The sequence below is a fragment of the Rhinatrema bivittatum genome, chromosome 2 (assembly GCF_901001135.1).
Source record: "Rhinatrema bivittatum chromosome 2, aRhiBiv1.1, whole genome shotgun sequence".
Lineage (NCBI taxonomy): Eukaryota > Metazoa > Chordata > Amphibia > Gymnophiona > Rhinatrematidae > Rhinatrema > Rhinatrema bivittatum.
In genome coordinates, this window is record NC_042616.1 from 295,632,638 (window position 1) to 295,650,149 (window position 17,512).

The 17,512-nt window shown below is 42.4% G+C and overlaps 1 protein-coding gene across 1 annotated transcript in view; it reads left to right on the forward strand.

Annotated features, from left to right (window-relative positions):
* Positions 1 to 17,512, forward strand: part of GLB1 (galactosidase beta 1) — a 110,551-nt gene that overhangs the window by 43,030 nt on the left and 50,009 nt on the right. Inside the window, exons 6-7 of the mRNA XM_029589648.1 lie at positions 1,237 to 1,417; positions 4,202 to 4,260. Coding sequence (XP_029445508.1) covers positions 1,237 to 1,417; positions 4,202 to 4,260 — 240 coding nt within the window. The remainder of the gene's footprint in view (positions 1 to 1,236; positions 1,418 to 4,201; positions 4,261 to 17,512) is intronic.

Sequence of the window (17,512 nt, forward strand, 5' to 3'; positions counted from 1 at the left end):
CCAACTTTAACGGTCCAGGATATCAGTATGCAGACAGTAGGGATAAAGCAAAGGACTGCTTTTACAATAAAGTCCAAAAAACAAAGCACGTTCAAGCATCATTGTCTGAATTATCAGGAAGGCTGCTCACCATGTAAAAACAATTTTGTAATTTATTATTTATTTATTTAGAATTTTTATATACCGACATTCTTGAAAGAAGATATCAAATCATGTCGGTTTCCATTGAAACTGAACAATCGCAAGCGGCGTTACATTGAAACAATCGTCAGATAACAGATAACATTATAAGTAGAACAAGTCTTATAAGTAGAAACAAACGCGGCAGTGACGTTACAATAAAACAAGTTGTCAGATAACAAATAACATTATAAATAGAACAAGTCTTTAAGAACAAAAACAAACCGATGGTGGATGTGAATGAGAACAGAAAGCAAATATAAATATAGATAGAGCATATAAATATGGAGCATCAAAGCAGTGATAATGGGTTTGACAGTTGCTTGGTTTAGATTTGTAAATATTGCTACTTTTAATATAAGGCTCGGGGGTAACCTGCACAGAACGACAGTTACTTCCATAAGAAGCATCCTGGATGGACCATCTGGTCTTTTTCTGCCATCCTTACTATGTTACTGTGTTATTTCTGTTACAGAGTGAGCTTGTCCCAACATACTCAAGAACAGGAATCTGAAGCAGGACTTTATTTAGTAGATCGTACTTTTCATCTTGCTAGAGCTAGACACTGACAGTGAGTAACATCTCCTTAGTGAAAGGAATCAGTAAGAACATGAACTGAAGAGAAAGCTACTAACTCACAATACTTGAACTTTAAAACAAGAACAGTGTCATCTAGTATCCATACAATAAATTGCACTTTTTCAATGCAGTGGGCTTTAAACTTATGGCTGAAATATATCCCAGCAGTTTTTCCCCTTTTATTTAGATCAAAAGATACAGTTTGTGTGCCATCTATTAACAATATTACTAATATATTGGGTACATACTATAGAATTCCTAGAAAGGTTAAATGCATGGGTGGGGTTTCTTATTTTACAGGGCCATAATTGCACGCGGTCCTGAGCATTAGTTATTAATGGCAGGTTTCTTTTATGTTTGATTTAATTTGTCAATTATGGCTTTTACCAGCCTTTCAGAATAATACTTGTGAAAATGTTAATTTCCTATAATTTATTTTTATATTTTTTTATTTACAATCTTTTGTTTTGTTTGCAGGTTGAGAATGAGTACGGCAGCTACTTTACCTGTGATTATAATTACCTCCGTTACCTTGAAAATCTTTTCCGCCAGCATCTAGGGGACGAGGTGGTCCTGTTCACCACGGATGGGGCCGGCATTGGGCTCCTGAAGTGCGGCACTCTGCAGGGGCTCTACGCCACTGTGGACTTCGGACCAGGTAGGCTGCTGCCATTCCCAGCGGAGCCACTGTCTTCTCTTATGTGGTTAGTGTTTTGGGGAAACGTGCAGCTCGGGAGCAGCATTCTCCACTGCAGTAAAGAAATGAAGCATCTGTTCACAAGATGCCATCTGAATATTGCGCTTTCTTGTTTTGGGCCTTACCTGCTCATCGGAACATATTTATTTATTTATTTGAGTTTATATACCGTCGTTCGGTTTCGCCATCACAACGGTTTACAGAGTTTCGATGTTTGTTTTAACAGAGTTTCCAAAAGGTTCGTATGGTTGCTAACAAGAAAATATTTTTTATAAATAGTTTGTAGGTTAATCTATACATACTTCGGTTCTGTGTTTATAATATCGTCTTGTATTGGGGCCACCAGTTTGCCTAGTGTTAATAGGAGGGGAGTGGTGTTTTGGAGTCATTGGGTGAGTTGGTAGTTTTTGGTCAACATCCATGTTTTTTTAGCTCTTTTTGAAGGTTTTTAAGTTTTCTTGTGTTCTGAGTTCGATTCGGAAGGGTGTTCCAGAGTATACGGCTTCCTAGTGAGATTGCTCTCTGTTGCGTTGAGGTGAGTTGTTTAGAACGAGTAGGTGGAATCTTTAATAGTCCTTTACTTGCTGATCTGAGGTTTCTGTTTGGAGCATGCAATTTTATGGAGGAACTTAGCCAGTTTGTTTGTTTTTTCGTATATTATTTTATGTAGTATGGCTAGTATTTTGTATTCTATCCTAAATTTTATTGGGAGCCAGTGTAGTGATATAAGTGTAGGAGTAATGTGATCATGTTTTTTTTAGATCCAGTGAGTATTCTTGCAGCTGCGTTTTGTAGGATTTGCAGTGGTTGGATGGTATTAAGAGGTAAGTTGAATAGTAGGGAGTTACAGTAGTCCAGGTTGGAGAAGATGAGTAGTTGAAGGACTGATCTGAAGTCGTTGGGGGAGAGGAAAGGTTTTAATTGACGCAGTGTTAGGAGTTTGTGATATCCGTCTCTGATTTTTAATTGTGATGTGGTTTATCTATGCTTTAGGTTCATTGATTCATCCAGGACTATTTTTTTTTTTTTTTTTTTTGGAGGGAAGGGAGTACGCGCCGGTACTCCATACGGTACCTTTTCTTCCACCTACTTGAATTGCCCTGTGTGCCCCACCCCTCAAATCATGCATCTGGTGCCGCCTTTGCTGCCCCTCACTGTGTCCTTTCTTCTGAATGGAAAAAGGACTTGGGGAAGAGCCAGCTGTCGGGACTGGGAAGTGGGGGGAGGAAAGAGGACTGAGGCGGGGCCTTGGGAAAGAGAGAGGAGATTCAGCCTGCATGCTTGGAGGAGAAGGGAGGCAAGAGGCGTGGAGGAGGTGGTGAGAAGGGGATGCAGTGTGTTCGGTTTGGACCGCAGAGCCCTGGTCATCATTCATTTCTAGGAGGGAAGGAGGTCTTATGTGCCCCCGCCCCCCCCCCCCTTGTCATTGTTGTGTTAGAGTCCAAAATGTCCAGACAAAAAGGTAGGGGAAAAAGTAGCTTGCTTTTGAGTGATTCGAGTATGTCCGCTTTGGGAATGTGAATATGCGGCATCTCTGATCTCTTTGTATTCTGCAAGTCACAGGAGGATGTACACTTCTGTTTCTATTTCTCCGGTGATAGACCGGCTTCTTGGGGCTTCCGGTTCAGTTTTTGTCTGCCTATTTCTGCTTATAATTTGGTGGTTACTTACTCTGTATTTGGTGTGCATCTATCCATGTTTTGTCAGTGGGATGAAGCTGAGGTGTTCTGTTAGTGTGGAGTTTCTGAGTCATGGTCTATAGCGTTCTGGCTTGTTCTGTCTTCCCAGCAGGAGGCAAAGAGCTGTGTGTAGGAAAGATGATGAGGTGTACAAAAGAGCTGAAGGTGGAGAGAGCTGCGGTGCGAGGCCTGGAAGCTAGGGGACTGCATCTCTGAAGGGGTATGCCTTTAGAAGTTAGAGAAGTTAAAAATGATATAAGTGCTGGGGTGTACCGTAAGGGAGAATGAGATTTAGAGGGAAAGGACAGGGAAGGGGGGAAAAAAGGCTTTGCGTTACCTTTTGTGCAGTCAGTTTATTCTGTTTATGACACAGATGCAGGCAGGAATTACAACCTAATTTCTTTATATGGCCCCCCTGCAAAGTGAAAGCATACTTTGTTTTTCTATTTTGATTTGATGTAAAATGTATATTCCACTTTTCCAATTAGTGTCATCTCTGCTGTGCCTCCTTTTTTTTTTTTTCCCAGCAGTGCAGGGCCTGGATGGGAGCCTGTGTGAGTATCAGCTCTAGCAGGCCCGTCCCTCCCTCAGTATGTCACTGTGGCTCCTAGGCCATCCCTCCTCTGCGTTGAGGAACACGTGACCCTGGGCCTTTCCTGATGATGTCAGCATGGATGGCCTGGGAGCTACAGCATCGGTGGGCTGGTAGGCATGTGACGAAAAGATACCATGGGCAGTTTCCGATCTACAGGCTGTATAGCTTGCCCACCTCTGACTTGAAATTGGCTCAGATTATAAGGGGGATCATTTTATACTTCCCCTGAAAGTTTAAAGAAGTTAATCGTTGACAAATGAACCTTTTTAAATGAGGACTTCGGGGTGGGAAGCAAGGGAGGAAGCTATCCACAAATACAATATTATAAACATTGCTTTTTAAGTTGAGAAGCTTTTAGGACTGCAGAAAGTTTTAAACTCAGACAATTTTGAGTGCCAAACACCTCTCTTTTTAACTCTGTTTTACACCACCTTCTGTGTGATTTTTTTTTTTTCCTCTTGTCATTTACAGGCACCAATGTTACTGCTGCGTTTCTAAGCCAAAGGTACAGTGAGCCCAGAGGTCCTCTGGTAAGCATTAATGTGGGTAAATCCTATGAGGACATAAGCTTTTCCTAAAACTAGCCATGGAGAGCAAGGTCTGAGTACCTGTCAGTAACCGGGTGCACTATTGATGGTGAGGCCTTGACTTTATATCCTTTCCATTTCAGTTTATTGGATTTATGAATCGCCCAAAACAGAGAGGCCTGGGCGATGAACATAAAAAAAAAATCATACATAATCCCTTGCCGATAGTTTAATACGGCTACAGAATCCATTTGTGCATGTTTGTGAGCGAGGCCACAGCCTCGTTAAGCCCGTCAGGTATTCCTTCTGTAGCTGGTTCCCCGTTTTGGCTTAGACTAATAACACATGTGGTGAAACATCTGGAACTACAGGGAGCCTTCAACTTGGAAAAGGCCCAAAACAAACTGAGTCCGTGCCTGCTTGCAAGAACACTTGCTTGGAGGTAAATAAATAAATTAAATCAAGGGAGTTGGCCCTGCTGTTGTGAATCCGATCTGAAAGGGTGTGGGGTTTGTTTTTTTTCCCCCCATTTTGAGAACGTCCCAGGCCATTGTGAAACAGCAACTAGAAAGAAACCCAGGACTTGTTCTCCTTTCCGTCTGGGCAGGAGTCAGGTGCTCACCCGTGAATTCTCGTTTGCCGGTAGCTGACTTTTTAGGTCATATGGGCAAGATCTTGCTTGTTTGCTGCACTTACACAGAGAGAGAGAGAGATTCTGCTGCAAGGCTTGTAAATTTTGAGAGGTGTAGAATCTGAAAGTGGGCCTCACAGCCAGAGTAGGAAAGAAGTTTTATGTAGATTTTTTTGGGGAGGAAAGAATAAATAATGCCAAGTGATATGAAAAACCCAAGCACATCAAATAAAAGCAAGCAGCAATTGAGATATGTCCTGTTGCCATTGTTTCAGTTTCATTTCTGAGATCTCCTTCAGACTATTTATTTAGAGCAAAGCATCGGTAATATCATTCATCAACCACAGCCACTTAGAACACTTAAAATCCGAATACACACCTATCCCTTGGTCAGATCACTTCCTCATACAATCCACCATTAAATTTATTGAACCTGTAACTCAAGAAAAAAAGAATCCCATTAAATTTAAATATCGACCACCCTATAATTTAGAAATATTGAAAGACAATTTAGAAGAAAAATTAACCAAATTAGACTACTCCAACTGCTGCTCCGCAACTAGTTCATGGATGCAAACTACCAGTAACCTAGCAGATGAGAGAAACCCAATAAAATACATCAACGTAAAAGAACCTAAACAAACAAACTCCTGGCACAATGAAGAGATAAAAGAACTCAAAAGGACATTAAGAAAAAAAGAAAAAGAATGGAGAAAAAATAAAACAGATAACCTAAGTACAGAAAATACCTAGCATACTATAAACAAACAATTCTCAATGCAAAGAAACAGTTCTATGACGTGAAAATAGAAAAATACACTAACAACCCAAGGACACTATTTTCAATAGTAAGAGATCTCACTAATGACAAATCTAACCCTCCACAAAACCTACCAGTAAATAGATGCAATGAGATAGCCACCTTTTTCAACGACAAAATAAAAAACTTAAAAACAAAAATTCCTACTACAACAAAACAAGAAATCAAAATGAATAAAAAAGATGTAGAACAATGGACAACATTCAAGACGGTTTCCGGAAATCGAATCGATGTTAAAAAAAAAAACTAAACCCAGCCCCGCACGCATTCGACACAATACCAACCACTGAAATAAAGAAAATAGCCAACAGTTTCACCAACATTAACAAAGATTGTGAACCTATCATTAGAGGAAGGAATCATGCCAGAAAGTCTAAAAGGGGCAATTGTAAAGCCAATTCTAAAGAAGAAAAACAGTGACACACTTAACCTGAGCAATTACAGACCAGTATCAAACCTACCCCTAATCGCAAAACTAATTGAAAAAACTATACAAAAGCAACTAGCGGAACACTTAGATAATAATAACATCTTGTATCCATCACAGCATGGCTTTAGAAAGCACTATAGCACAGAAACACTCCTGCTAGCACTAACAGACAACATCATGAGAGGATTCGACAACGGCAAACATTATATCTTAGTGATGCTGGACCTCTCAGCAGCATTTGATACTGTAAATCACGAAATCCTTTTAAATAGACTAAAAGAAATAGGGTTAAGTAACACAACTATCAAATGGTTTAGATCTTATCTAACCAACAGATATTTCCAAGTTCAAATCAAAGACGTAATGTCAGAGAAAATACACCTACAAACAGGGGTCAGCTCTATCTGCTACCCTTTTTAACATTTACCTATTACCATTGTGCCACCTACTAGCCGGTCTAGGCATAACACACTATATATACGCTGACGATATTCAGCTAATACTACCTATAGATGAAACTCTGGAAAAAACACTAAACTTAGCCAATATGTACCTTGATATCATAAAACAACTACTAAACCAAATGGAGCTAGTAATCAAAATTGAAAAAACAGAGTTCCTACACTTAGAACGCAAAAAGAATGAAATCATTCAAAATACAATCACACTCAAAAAAAAACAAAAAATAGAACTAGAAGAAAAAGTACGGAACCTAGGCGTTATAATAGACTCAGAATTAAGCCTAAAACAACATATATCCTTAAAAGTGAGAGAAGGATATGCCAAACTCATGGTTCTCAGAAGACTCAAACCACTACTAACAACTAAAAACATTCGTACAGTACTACAAGCACTGATCTTTGCGAGCACCAACTACTGTAATGCCTTACTACTAGGTCTACCATACACATCACTCAGACCACTACAAATTCTACAAAACACCGCAGCAAGAATTCTGACCGGAAAAAGTAAAAAAGACCACATCACAGAAACCCTAGCCGAGTTACACTGGCTACCAGTCGAACAAAGAATTCAATACAAAACACTGCACCATACATAAATTAATACACAACGAAAATGCAGATTGGCTTAACACTGCCCTCCGCGTTCACGTACCAAACAGAAATCTAAGATCAGCTAACAAAGCACTCCTTACAGTTCCATCAATAAAAACAGCAAGACTCACCCAAGTAAGAGAGAGAGCTTTGTCTCTGGCAGGACCCATTCTGTGGAACACCATGCCTTTAGAGTTAAGGTTACAAAGTGACAATAAATCCTTTCGAAAATTTATTTATTTATTTATTTAGCATTTTTCTATACCGAACTTCATGGTTAAATACCATAGATTGGTTTACATCGAACGGGGGATAGAGAACTTGTAACAAAAAAATGGAACAGTACATTATAATCAGAAGGAGAGTAGTAAAAATACTTAAAAACCTGGCTATTTAAGCAAGCGTATCAAAAAAGAGTGGGAGAGTAGTGAAACCGGGGAAGTGCGAGGTAGCAACAAATGAAAAATCAAACACACACCACCACAATCAATACGTGTGGAGCTGTATTTTATTCTATATTACTTTATTTTATCACCCATTTCTATAAGATAAAGTGACACTTATAAGTTAGTATTACTTTAATTCTGAAAAAAATAAAAACACTCCAAACAATATTATATCACATTTCAATTATGTTATTTTAAAAAACTATGTACCGAAACGATATGGCACTTGTGTAAATTAATGTCTCAGCATAACTATATTTATGTGCCTACTGTAAACCGTTGTGACGGAAGCTACTTAACGACGGTATAGAAAAGACTTAAATAAATAATAGGAATTAATCTCTGATTATACATTCTATGACCAGATTAAAATTTACGTCTAAAATGTTGTCCGTTGTCAGTTATACACACTTCTAAACAGTGAGTTCTCCTTATGTCCATGCAGTGGATTTGGGCTCACTAGAACACTGGGCTTCGTGCATAAGATTTCTTGGGTTCTGGTTTGGTGGGCAATCTGCATCTAGAAAGCAAGTGTCCAGAAGGAAGGAGAGTCTATTGCATGAACTGCAGGGAAGACAACTGACATAGCATAAAATACCAGCAAGCACAAGACTGGGGCCAATCTAAAAAAAAAATATAAATAAATCAGCGTGGAAAACGGGCGCTCAGTATTGAGCGCCTACTTTCCTAACACGTGCCTAGCACCTCGCCTGAGATTGAATATTTAAATGAAGGGTCACACACACACACCCCCCGTCCCAGGCAGCCTCCCATTCACACACAGCCCACCCATTTCAGCGGGTTAGGATAAATGGTGCTCATTAATTGAGTGTCCCTTTTCCTAACCTGACTGCTGGCATGCTTTTTTTTTTTTTTTAAACCTTTTGGTTTCTCCAATTTAATATTGCCTCATATCTATGGTGATGTACAGAAAACCATTATTTTCCGCTTTTCTGTACATTTTTTGGGTCACTCAGAAATTAATGCTTGCTCTGGGCCTTAAAATGTGTGGGTCGGGTGCACATTTTTTTTTAATTTGGATTGAGGGAGAATAGCTAATAAAGCCTCAGCAGCATGCATTTGCATGAGATGAGTGCTATTAGTTTCGCCGTGGGTTGGACGCACGTTTTGGACACTCTAATCCCCTTATAGTATAAGGGGTTGTGGATGCGCGTCCAAAACGTGCGCACGACCACGGGTTAAACAGTGCATCGGCCCCATGATTTGCATCCACAACAATAAACTTTGAGTAAGCTGGAAAACAAAAAATTGGATCCATCTCATTTTTCATTTCCCTGTGGTGCAGTTTGATTTTAAATAGTTGTAAATATCCAGCAGGATGGTGCCATGGGCTATTTCAAGGTGCACTTTCTTTAGCATGAAAATAAATTAAGATATAAAATGGGTCGTCTGAAGAAGGCAATCCATAGTCTGTTTTATGCACCGTCTCCCCAAACACAAGCAAACATGGAGTTTTCTGAGTCTGCTGTGGTTCTTGGATGAAAGACTTGAAATCTGCAGATATCTATGCGGCACCCTTTTCTGGAAGACCTGGATTGTAGGTCAGTTTCTAGTGAACAAGTGACGGAGAGAATGAATGGAGGATCCCTAAGCTAGGGGACATGTGGGTGGTTCAGGATTTACAGGCAATCGGCATGGCCACATTGGATAGGTTAGACCAGGGGTCGGGAACCTTTTTGGCTGAGAGAGCCATGAACGCCACATATTTTAAAATGTAATTCCGTGAGAGCCATACTAACTACAAGCCCCCACCCTCCTGACCCCCCCAAGACCTACCAAATTAATTTACTACAACCCCCCACCCTCCTGACCCCCCCCCCCCCCAAGACCTGCCAAAAGTCCCTGGTGGTCCAGCGGGGAGCGGTCCGGGAGAGATCTCCTGGACTTGGGCTGTCGGCTGCCAATAGTCAAAATGGCGCCGATGGCCCTTTGCCCTCACTATGTCACTGGGGTCGACTAATGGCGGCGGTAGCCCCTGTGACATAGTAAGGGCAAAGGGACGTCGATGCCATTTTGATTACTGGCAGCAGATGGCCCTTTGCCCTTACTATGTCACAGGGGCTACCGCCGCCATTGGTTGACCTCAGTGACATAGTGAGGGCAAAGGGCCGTCGGCGCCACTTTGACTACTGGCAGCCGACAGCCCAAGTCCAGGAGATTGCTCCTGGACCCCTGCTGGACCACCAGGGACTTTTGGCAGGTCTTGGGGGGTCAGGAGGGTGGGGGGTTGTAGTAAATTAATTTTGGAGGTCTTGGGGGCGTCAGGAGGGTGGGGGGGTTTTGTTAGATTTTTACTTTTTATTAAAGATTTGTCTGCGAGCCAGATGCAGCCATCAAAAGAGCCACATCTGGCTCGCGAGCCATAGGTTCCTGACCCCTGGGTTAGACCAAACCTCCTTAGGCTGGGCACCATATAGGGCCGGAAGATGACCAGATCTGTCAAGTCACTCTTATGAACTGAAAACAAAATGGAGGGTCTGAGAGTTTTATCCACCAAAGACTGGCAACCACCAATTGTAGAACCTAGGAGCTAGATTACCAATACTTAACAACTAAATGCAGTGCCTGGATCAATCTCCTCTATGCTAAAATATACCAGTAGAGTAGCAGTTGGAAGCAGAAAAGTGCCCCTTGGTTCATCCAGTTTTGTTTGTTTGTTTGTTTATTCATTTAGATTTATATTCCGCTTTTCACACTTTTTTCAGTGCTTCAAAGTGGATTACATTCAGGTACTGTAGGTATTTCCCTATCTCCAGAGGGCTTACAGTTTAAGTTTGTATCAGTTGGCTCAATAGGTGACATCTTCCAGGCACAGTGCATGTTGTACACTTCTCAAAGCATGAACTCCAACCTGGGTCTCGGGCACTAAGATTTTAAACAGAAATAATCGCATGTGGGAAGAGTCTAGGGGATCACTATTTACTGGTCAGCTAGTTGTGTCTGGTCAGGGTTGCTGGGCTGAGATACTCTGATGCAAAGTGGTTCTGTGATCCTCGAAGGGGGAGACAGCGTTCCCTTAACAAAGAAAATAGCCTCTTACAGGTGAAACGTACAAAGCATTGTTTTGTAAATACGGTTGTGAAGAGATATGTAGAAAAATGCATCTGATTAAACGTGCTGAGGTTCAAACCACCGCGTAACTCGCACATGAAGGAGAGGCACTGACAGCAGAAAAAGCAGGTTAGAGACTTGCTGGGCCACCAAATTCATTCTTCTGCCATTTGGGTCTAGTTGGGCTGTTTTTTTTTGGGTGGGGAGGGGAGGTTGCCATGAAGTTTCAGGGGAGAGCAGAAACTCAAGGATTGGGTAGGTGGAAGGGAGTAGCAGGGACTGGTGTTTGAGTTGGGGGAGGGGGAGGTATGGGAGTAGAGCAGGACTGAGGAATTTGAGACTGTGGGACGCAGTTGGTGGTAGGCGAGGGACTTTGTGATTGGGTCAGGTGGAGAAATGGCTGCTATTTCAAGCCACACAAAACAGAAAATGGACATACTCACACAAAAACGTACTCAAACGCATTCAGACCACAGATACATGCCACAAAAAGACACACACACATACAAACGCTCCCATACCCAAAGTGCAGGAAGACTTTCATTTGCTGCAACTGGTGCCCCCGCTCTCCTGCAATTCTTTAGCTGCAGAAAAGGCCTCAAAATCTGGCCCTTCCAGGAGAATTCCCCAATCCCTGTGGAATTACCATGAGAGACAGGGCAATAGCAGCGGCAGGGCCCTGCACGTCCCTTCCCCCATGCCCAGGCTGATCTGGGCTTGGCAGCATGCAGAGGACAGCAGTGGTGCAGCGACCTTGGCCCACTTTTCATCTGCTGCCCCCAGAGCTGGAATGCAGCAGCCTGACCTGTGCCATTCAAAGCGTGACCCTCCAGACCCTGGCAGCTGGTTGTCCCTTTCCCCCACACTAAGCCTGGATCTGGGGGAATGAGTGTGAGGTGGTGAAATCCAAGGCATCGGGGGCATCATCTTGGAGGGGGAGGTTTATTTGTTTACAAGATCTTATATACTGCCCTTACAAATACAGAACAGTTTACGGGCTAAAAATATACGTATTATGTAGGTGAATCAACATTAGGGATTCACAAAACAATACCCGAACTTATACATTTTTGCTACTCAGATGACCAGTTTGTAAATGCCGAAGCACAGAGTCAGGTTTTAAGCCCTTTTTTAAAAAAAGATTTTAAAATCGGTTGTGGTACGTAAAGATTTTAGCATCATATTCCAGAGTATGGGGCCCACAATTGAAATCTCTCCCTCCTGGACCTCACAAAGGTGGGCATCACATATGGATGGAATATCCAAAAGGCCTTTGTTAGCTGAATGTAGGCTTCTTTGTGAAACATAAAATTGCAGTACTCCTCTCAGCCACATAGTGTCGTCGTTAGACAAAATTTTATGGATTAGTGCAAGAGCTTTATACTGTATGGGTAACCAATGTGACAAATGTAAGATGGGTATAGTGTGACCAAATTTTCTTGCTCCTGTTTAAATACGAGCCGCTGCATTCTGTAGCATTTGTAGAGATCTTAAAGATGAGGCTGGGAGACCCTAGGAGCAACAAATTACAGTAATCAATACTTGCAAATAGCGAGTGAAGAACTGTATGGAAATCCTCTTGATCTAAAAGTGGTTTTAGTTGTTTCAGGATATGAAGCTTACGGTATCCTTGTTTGATAACTGATTGAATGTGACTACTCATTGATAGTCTATTGTCAGTTATCATGCCTAGGTCACTTCTGATCTTGCCATTCAGATTGTATTAGATTAGACTTCCATTTTTAAAGTTTGCTTGATACTGTTTTTTTCTGGTCAGTTGAATTATTTCAGTATTTTCAGTGTTTATTTATTTGTAGCTTTTATATACCGACATTCGTTTAGTAACATCACATCGGTTTACAATTAACGTAACATCTAGCAACGGTGCTTTACACATCAACTTTTGAAATGGATAGAAATAATAACAATACTAGTTATAATCTAAGGAACAGTTGAAGATAAAGAAGTACAAACTAGATAAATCAGAGATTAAGAAGTTAAAAGATCAAAATGCTTGTAAGAAAAGCCATATTTTAAGTTTAGGCAAAGTGTTTTTGTTTTTATAGCTATGAGATAAATGTTCAAACATTTTAAGGTATGTGAGAGAGAATTTTCAATAGGTATCCAAAATTGTATGTTATCAGCATAAATTGAGGTTGTAAACAAGTCTAGCTAGTAGTTTACATAAAGGTAATGGATAAATATTAAACAGGGTTGCTGAAAGGGCGGAGCCCTGCGGAACCTCAGTTGTGATTGATCTCCAAGAGGAACTATTGGTTTTGATTTTTACCTGAAAGGATCTGTCATGCAGGAAGGATGTTAGCCATTTCAATGCTTGACCACAAATATCAGTTTTGCTTAATCTTAGTAAAAGAATGTCATGATTGTGTCTAATGCCGAGGACAAGTCCAACAGCACGAGGGTGCAACTTTGTCCTGCTTCTTCAAGACCACACTAATTGACACCAGACATATGGGCCGATACAGTAAAAACGCGGGAGAGCGGGCAAACGCCCGCTCTCCCAGCGCGCGCACAGGCCACTCTCCTGTGCGCGCAATTCAGTATTTTAATTTATTTTAATTAGGGCCGGCGGTAAAAAGAGGCGCTAGGGACACTAGCGTCTCCCTAGTACCTCTTTTTTGACAGGAGCGTCGGCTGTCAGCGGGTTTGACAGCCGACGCTCAATTTTGCCGGCATCGGTTCTTGAGCCCGCTGACAGCCATGGGTTCGGAAACCGGACGCTGGCAAAATTGAGCGTCCGGTTTCCGACCCGCTGGCCGATTTCCTTTTTTTTTTTTTTTTAAACTTTCTGGACCTCCGACTTAATTTCGCCATGATATTAAGTCGGAGGGTGCACAGAAAAGCCCGGAGAAATTAGCACCTACCTTTTGGGTAGGCGCTAATTTCTGAAAGTAAAATGTGCGGCTTGGCTGCACATTTTACCTTCTGTATCGCGCGAGAATACCTAATAGGGCCATCAACATGCATTTGCATGTTGCGGGCGCTATTAGGTTCAGGGGGGTTGGACGCGCGTTTTGGACGCGCTATTACCCCTTATTAAATAAGGGGTAAAGCTAGTGCGTCCAAAACGCGTGTCCAATCGCGGGGTAACAGTGCGCTCCGCCGGATTGAGAGAAAAAGTGTTTCTGTGGAATGATTTTTTCTGAAAGCCAAATAGATTTGGATATAAAATCTGAGGATAGAGGTTTAAGGTCTATGAGACTGAGTGAGGGGTTCTGAGGAGGTGTGTGAGTTACTGATTGAATAAGGGGATTACAGAAGGTTTGGCATGAGAGTGTGAGGGCATCAGAAGGGGTTGTGAGTTTAGAGAGGGAGTGAGTTGGATCTGAAGAGGTCTGTGTTTGTGTGAGAGAGCGAGAAAAAGGATCTTCAGAAAGTGGAGGGGTGTGAACACCTGATCTTGTATCTCCGCCCTCACCGATCCAGGATCCCCCCCCCCCTTTTTCTCGCCCCCCTTTTCCTCTCTCTGCTTGTGAGGCTTCTCTGATTTTCCCCATCCTTCCTCTGTGCCTCATTCTCCTCTCCCTCTGCCCCACCCCTCAGACTCCTTCTCAGTCTTCCTCCTCCATCACTCCCTTCCTTTCTTTCCAGTACTGATTACTAAGATTCCTTTCTCCCAAAAAGGAACAAAATGCAAATTCACATCATTTAATATGAAAATGTATGGAAATGTGCCACAGAATTTAATAAAAATTAAACATCTTGAGGTCGATATTCAAAGGCATTTAGCCATCTAACTCGGAAGTTATCCAGCTAAATGGTAATTTTTAAAATATTGAGTCACTTATCCGGCTAAATTTAGCTGTATAAACAGAAGGCGTGTTGGTGAAGTTAGCCGATTTTTTTTTTTTTTTTAACTACAAGCGGCTATGTTAGCCAGATAACTTTAGATCTGCCTCAGTGCTGGAAGTGCTCCGGATTGCGACAAAATGTGTTAAATAAAATGAATAAAATCCTGGTGCTGCGAATGGGGGGGGGGGCAGGATTTTGCCAGGTACGGGGTGGGAGGGTTAGGGTTGGGGTGAGAGGAAGAGGCCTTTCGTTTATTCCATTTATCGGGGAGGCCCAACACCAAGAGACTCTCTTCAACTTTTATATTTTTCATCAGCCAGCAGAGGCGTTACAGATTTATGGGGAGTTGGGCCCAGGAGGCCAGCAAGGCAAACTTTTAACTTTTTCTAAAGCAAAAGAACGCCACTTATCCAGATATCTTTTGCAGATAACCGGTTAAGTGGCAGGTTATCTGGCCACACAAGGCCAGATAACTTTAATCCTAACAGGCCAGCCTTTAAATAGCCGGATAACTTGAATCAGGGATATTCAGTTGAACGCATATCCGGGGGGAGGGGGCAGGCAAATTATCCAGCTAACTTTTGCCAAATCACTTGTCCACTGGCTGCCTTACTGAATATTACTCCCCTCCCCCCTTGTTTAAAAAAAAACCCACTTTTTTTTTTCCATATTCTTGAAAAAAATGTTGCTTGCGGTTGTGTTCCGTGGGGCAGAGGATGTGGGAGGTTTTGTGGTTAGAGGTTTCACTGGCTCTAGAATCTTGTGTAGCTGGCAGGTGGACACTGGTAGAGAGGAGTCAGATATCCCTGCTGCTGCCAACTTCCTGCAAGACCGACACAAGTTTGCACATATTGGGGCCGATGCAATAAACATGCGCAGAAAGGGGGTGCTGAATAGTCAGCGCCTGCTTTCTTAACGTGCCCCCAAGGGGGGGCGCCATGCAATGTTTAAATTAGGGGGTCGCGTTAGTAAGGAGGCACTAGGGTTGCTTGCGCGCCCCTAGCGCCTCCTTGCTAACGCGAACCCGATCAGTGTCGGCGGTCCGCTGGTTAGGAAAACCAATGCCGAGTTTATTGGCGTTGGTTTTCCTAAATGCCACACAGCCAGGGGGGTTCAGGAAACAAGAGGCTTGTCATTGGAGCGTCTGTTTCCTGCACCCGACTGCCGGTGCTTTTTTTTTTTTTTTCAACTTTATTTAATTTTGTTTTTCCTCCTACTTAATATCGCAACGATATTAAGTAGGAGGCAGTACAGAAGAGCAGTTTTTTCTGCTTTTCTGTACTGTTTTAAGGAGCGCTCAGCATTTATCGCCTGCTCCAAGCAGTCGTTAATTGCTGAGCACTAAATGTGCATCCTAGACGCATTTTTTTTTTTTTGCATCTGGAATGAATGCTAATAGCCTCAATCACATGCATTTGCATGTGATTGAGGCTATTGGACTCACTAGGCGCTAATCCCCTTATTGCATTAGGGGATTCATTAGCCCCTTTACAACCTGAGTCCGACTGCAGGTTATACAGTGTGCTCAGCTGAGTGCCCTGTATTGCATCGGCCCCATTGTCTTTGAGGCTGCGCTAAAGTGAGAGAGAGCCATCGGCTTTTATTTTCCGTGACCTCTGACTAACCCACTTTTCTAAAGGAAGAATTTTTTTGCAGCTAATAACTTTGGGGAAAAGGCTATTAAAAAGTGCCTTCCCCCCCCTCCCCCAACCTCTTTAACAATTTAGTACATGGAAGTAAGATTTTTGAAGGGTTGGAATGTGGTGGAGGTAGGAGCCAAGGAACCGCAGCCTGCGCATGAAACTGTTCTCTTCCCTGTCTCACAGCACGAGATTTCAAGCAATGAGGAAATTCAGCCGACACTATTTGAGTACATGTTAATTACCGGCTTCCCTCCACACAGCCATGAACCAAAATCCTGTGCTACCCCTCCCTCCTTCCCTCTTTGTGCTTCCCTGTATTTTATCCAAAAGCAGCTTAGCAGCCGTTAATTGGCCGTTTTTCTACGGTTCACTTTTACACTTTCCCATAACGTCCTTGGTGTTTCTTCACCTCTTGATTCCTTTCCCTTTTTTTTTTTAAATTTTGGCTTCTCCCATCTCCCCACCGCACCCCATTCCACCTCCATTCCCAGAACTTATATCTGCAGTACATTCGGTTTTTCTAAGAAAAGCAGGACTGCAGGCCCAGAGGCGCCAATCTGCCCCCTCACAACAGATATTTTCCTCTGCTCTGTGGGAGCTAAAAAAATGTGGCCCTCGAGGGCCACAAACAGGGCTGGCCTTCAGGATATGTGGAATGAATATTCAGATGTGCAGCAGCTTTGGGGACTGATTTAATAAACTTCAGGCGGCACACAGGAATGGTCCGTTATTACAAGAAGTTTTTGCTAGGATTCGGGTCAATTTTATGTAATAAGCAAATTAATCCATGGGGATTTTTATTTCCAATAAAGTCCATGCGAAATCGTGGACCTTATCACAAAAAAACCGTAACTACACCTCCCTGAGATGTAAAGTTTTGCAGAAAGTCGCCCCTTTGGGCAATTTTCCATGCGTAATTTTGCTTTACCAAAATTGTTAATGAACTGATTTGCATGATTGTTCAGCTCGTTGGTGATTTTGCCTAATTTTTGTGAATGGCTTTGCAAGCATAAAATTACTCACAGAAAAATGGCAAACAGTTCACGTTAAAATTTTGCAAACAAGGTTGTACCTGCTATTACCATTTTTCCTAGGGATGTGCAGAGGGACCGCATACTTTACATTCAGTATTCGTATTTGTGGGGGGGGCAGATACATTGCATTCGGCAAGGGGGGGACCTGATCCATTCATGTGTTCCATTCTTATTCGTTTCCAGGCTAAAATTTAATTAACTACAACACCCCCCCCAAAAAGACTTGCCAAAACTCCCTGGTGGTCCAGCGGGGGTCTGGGAGCCATCTACTGCATTCATGCTGTCGGCTGCCGGTATTCAAAATGGCGCCG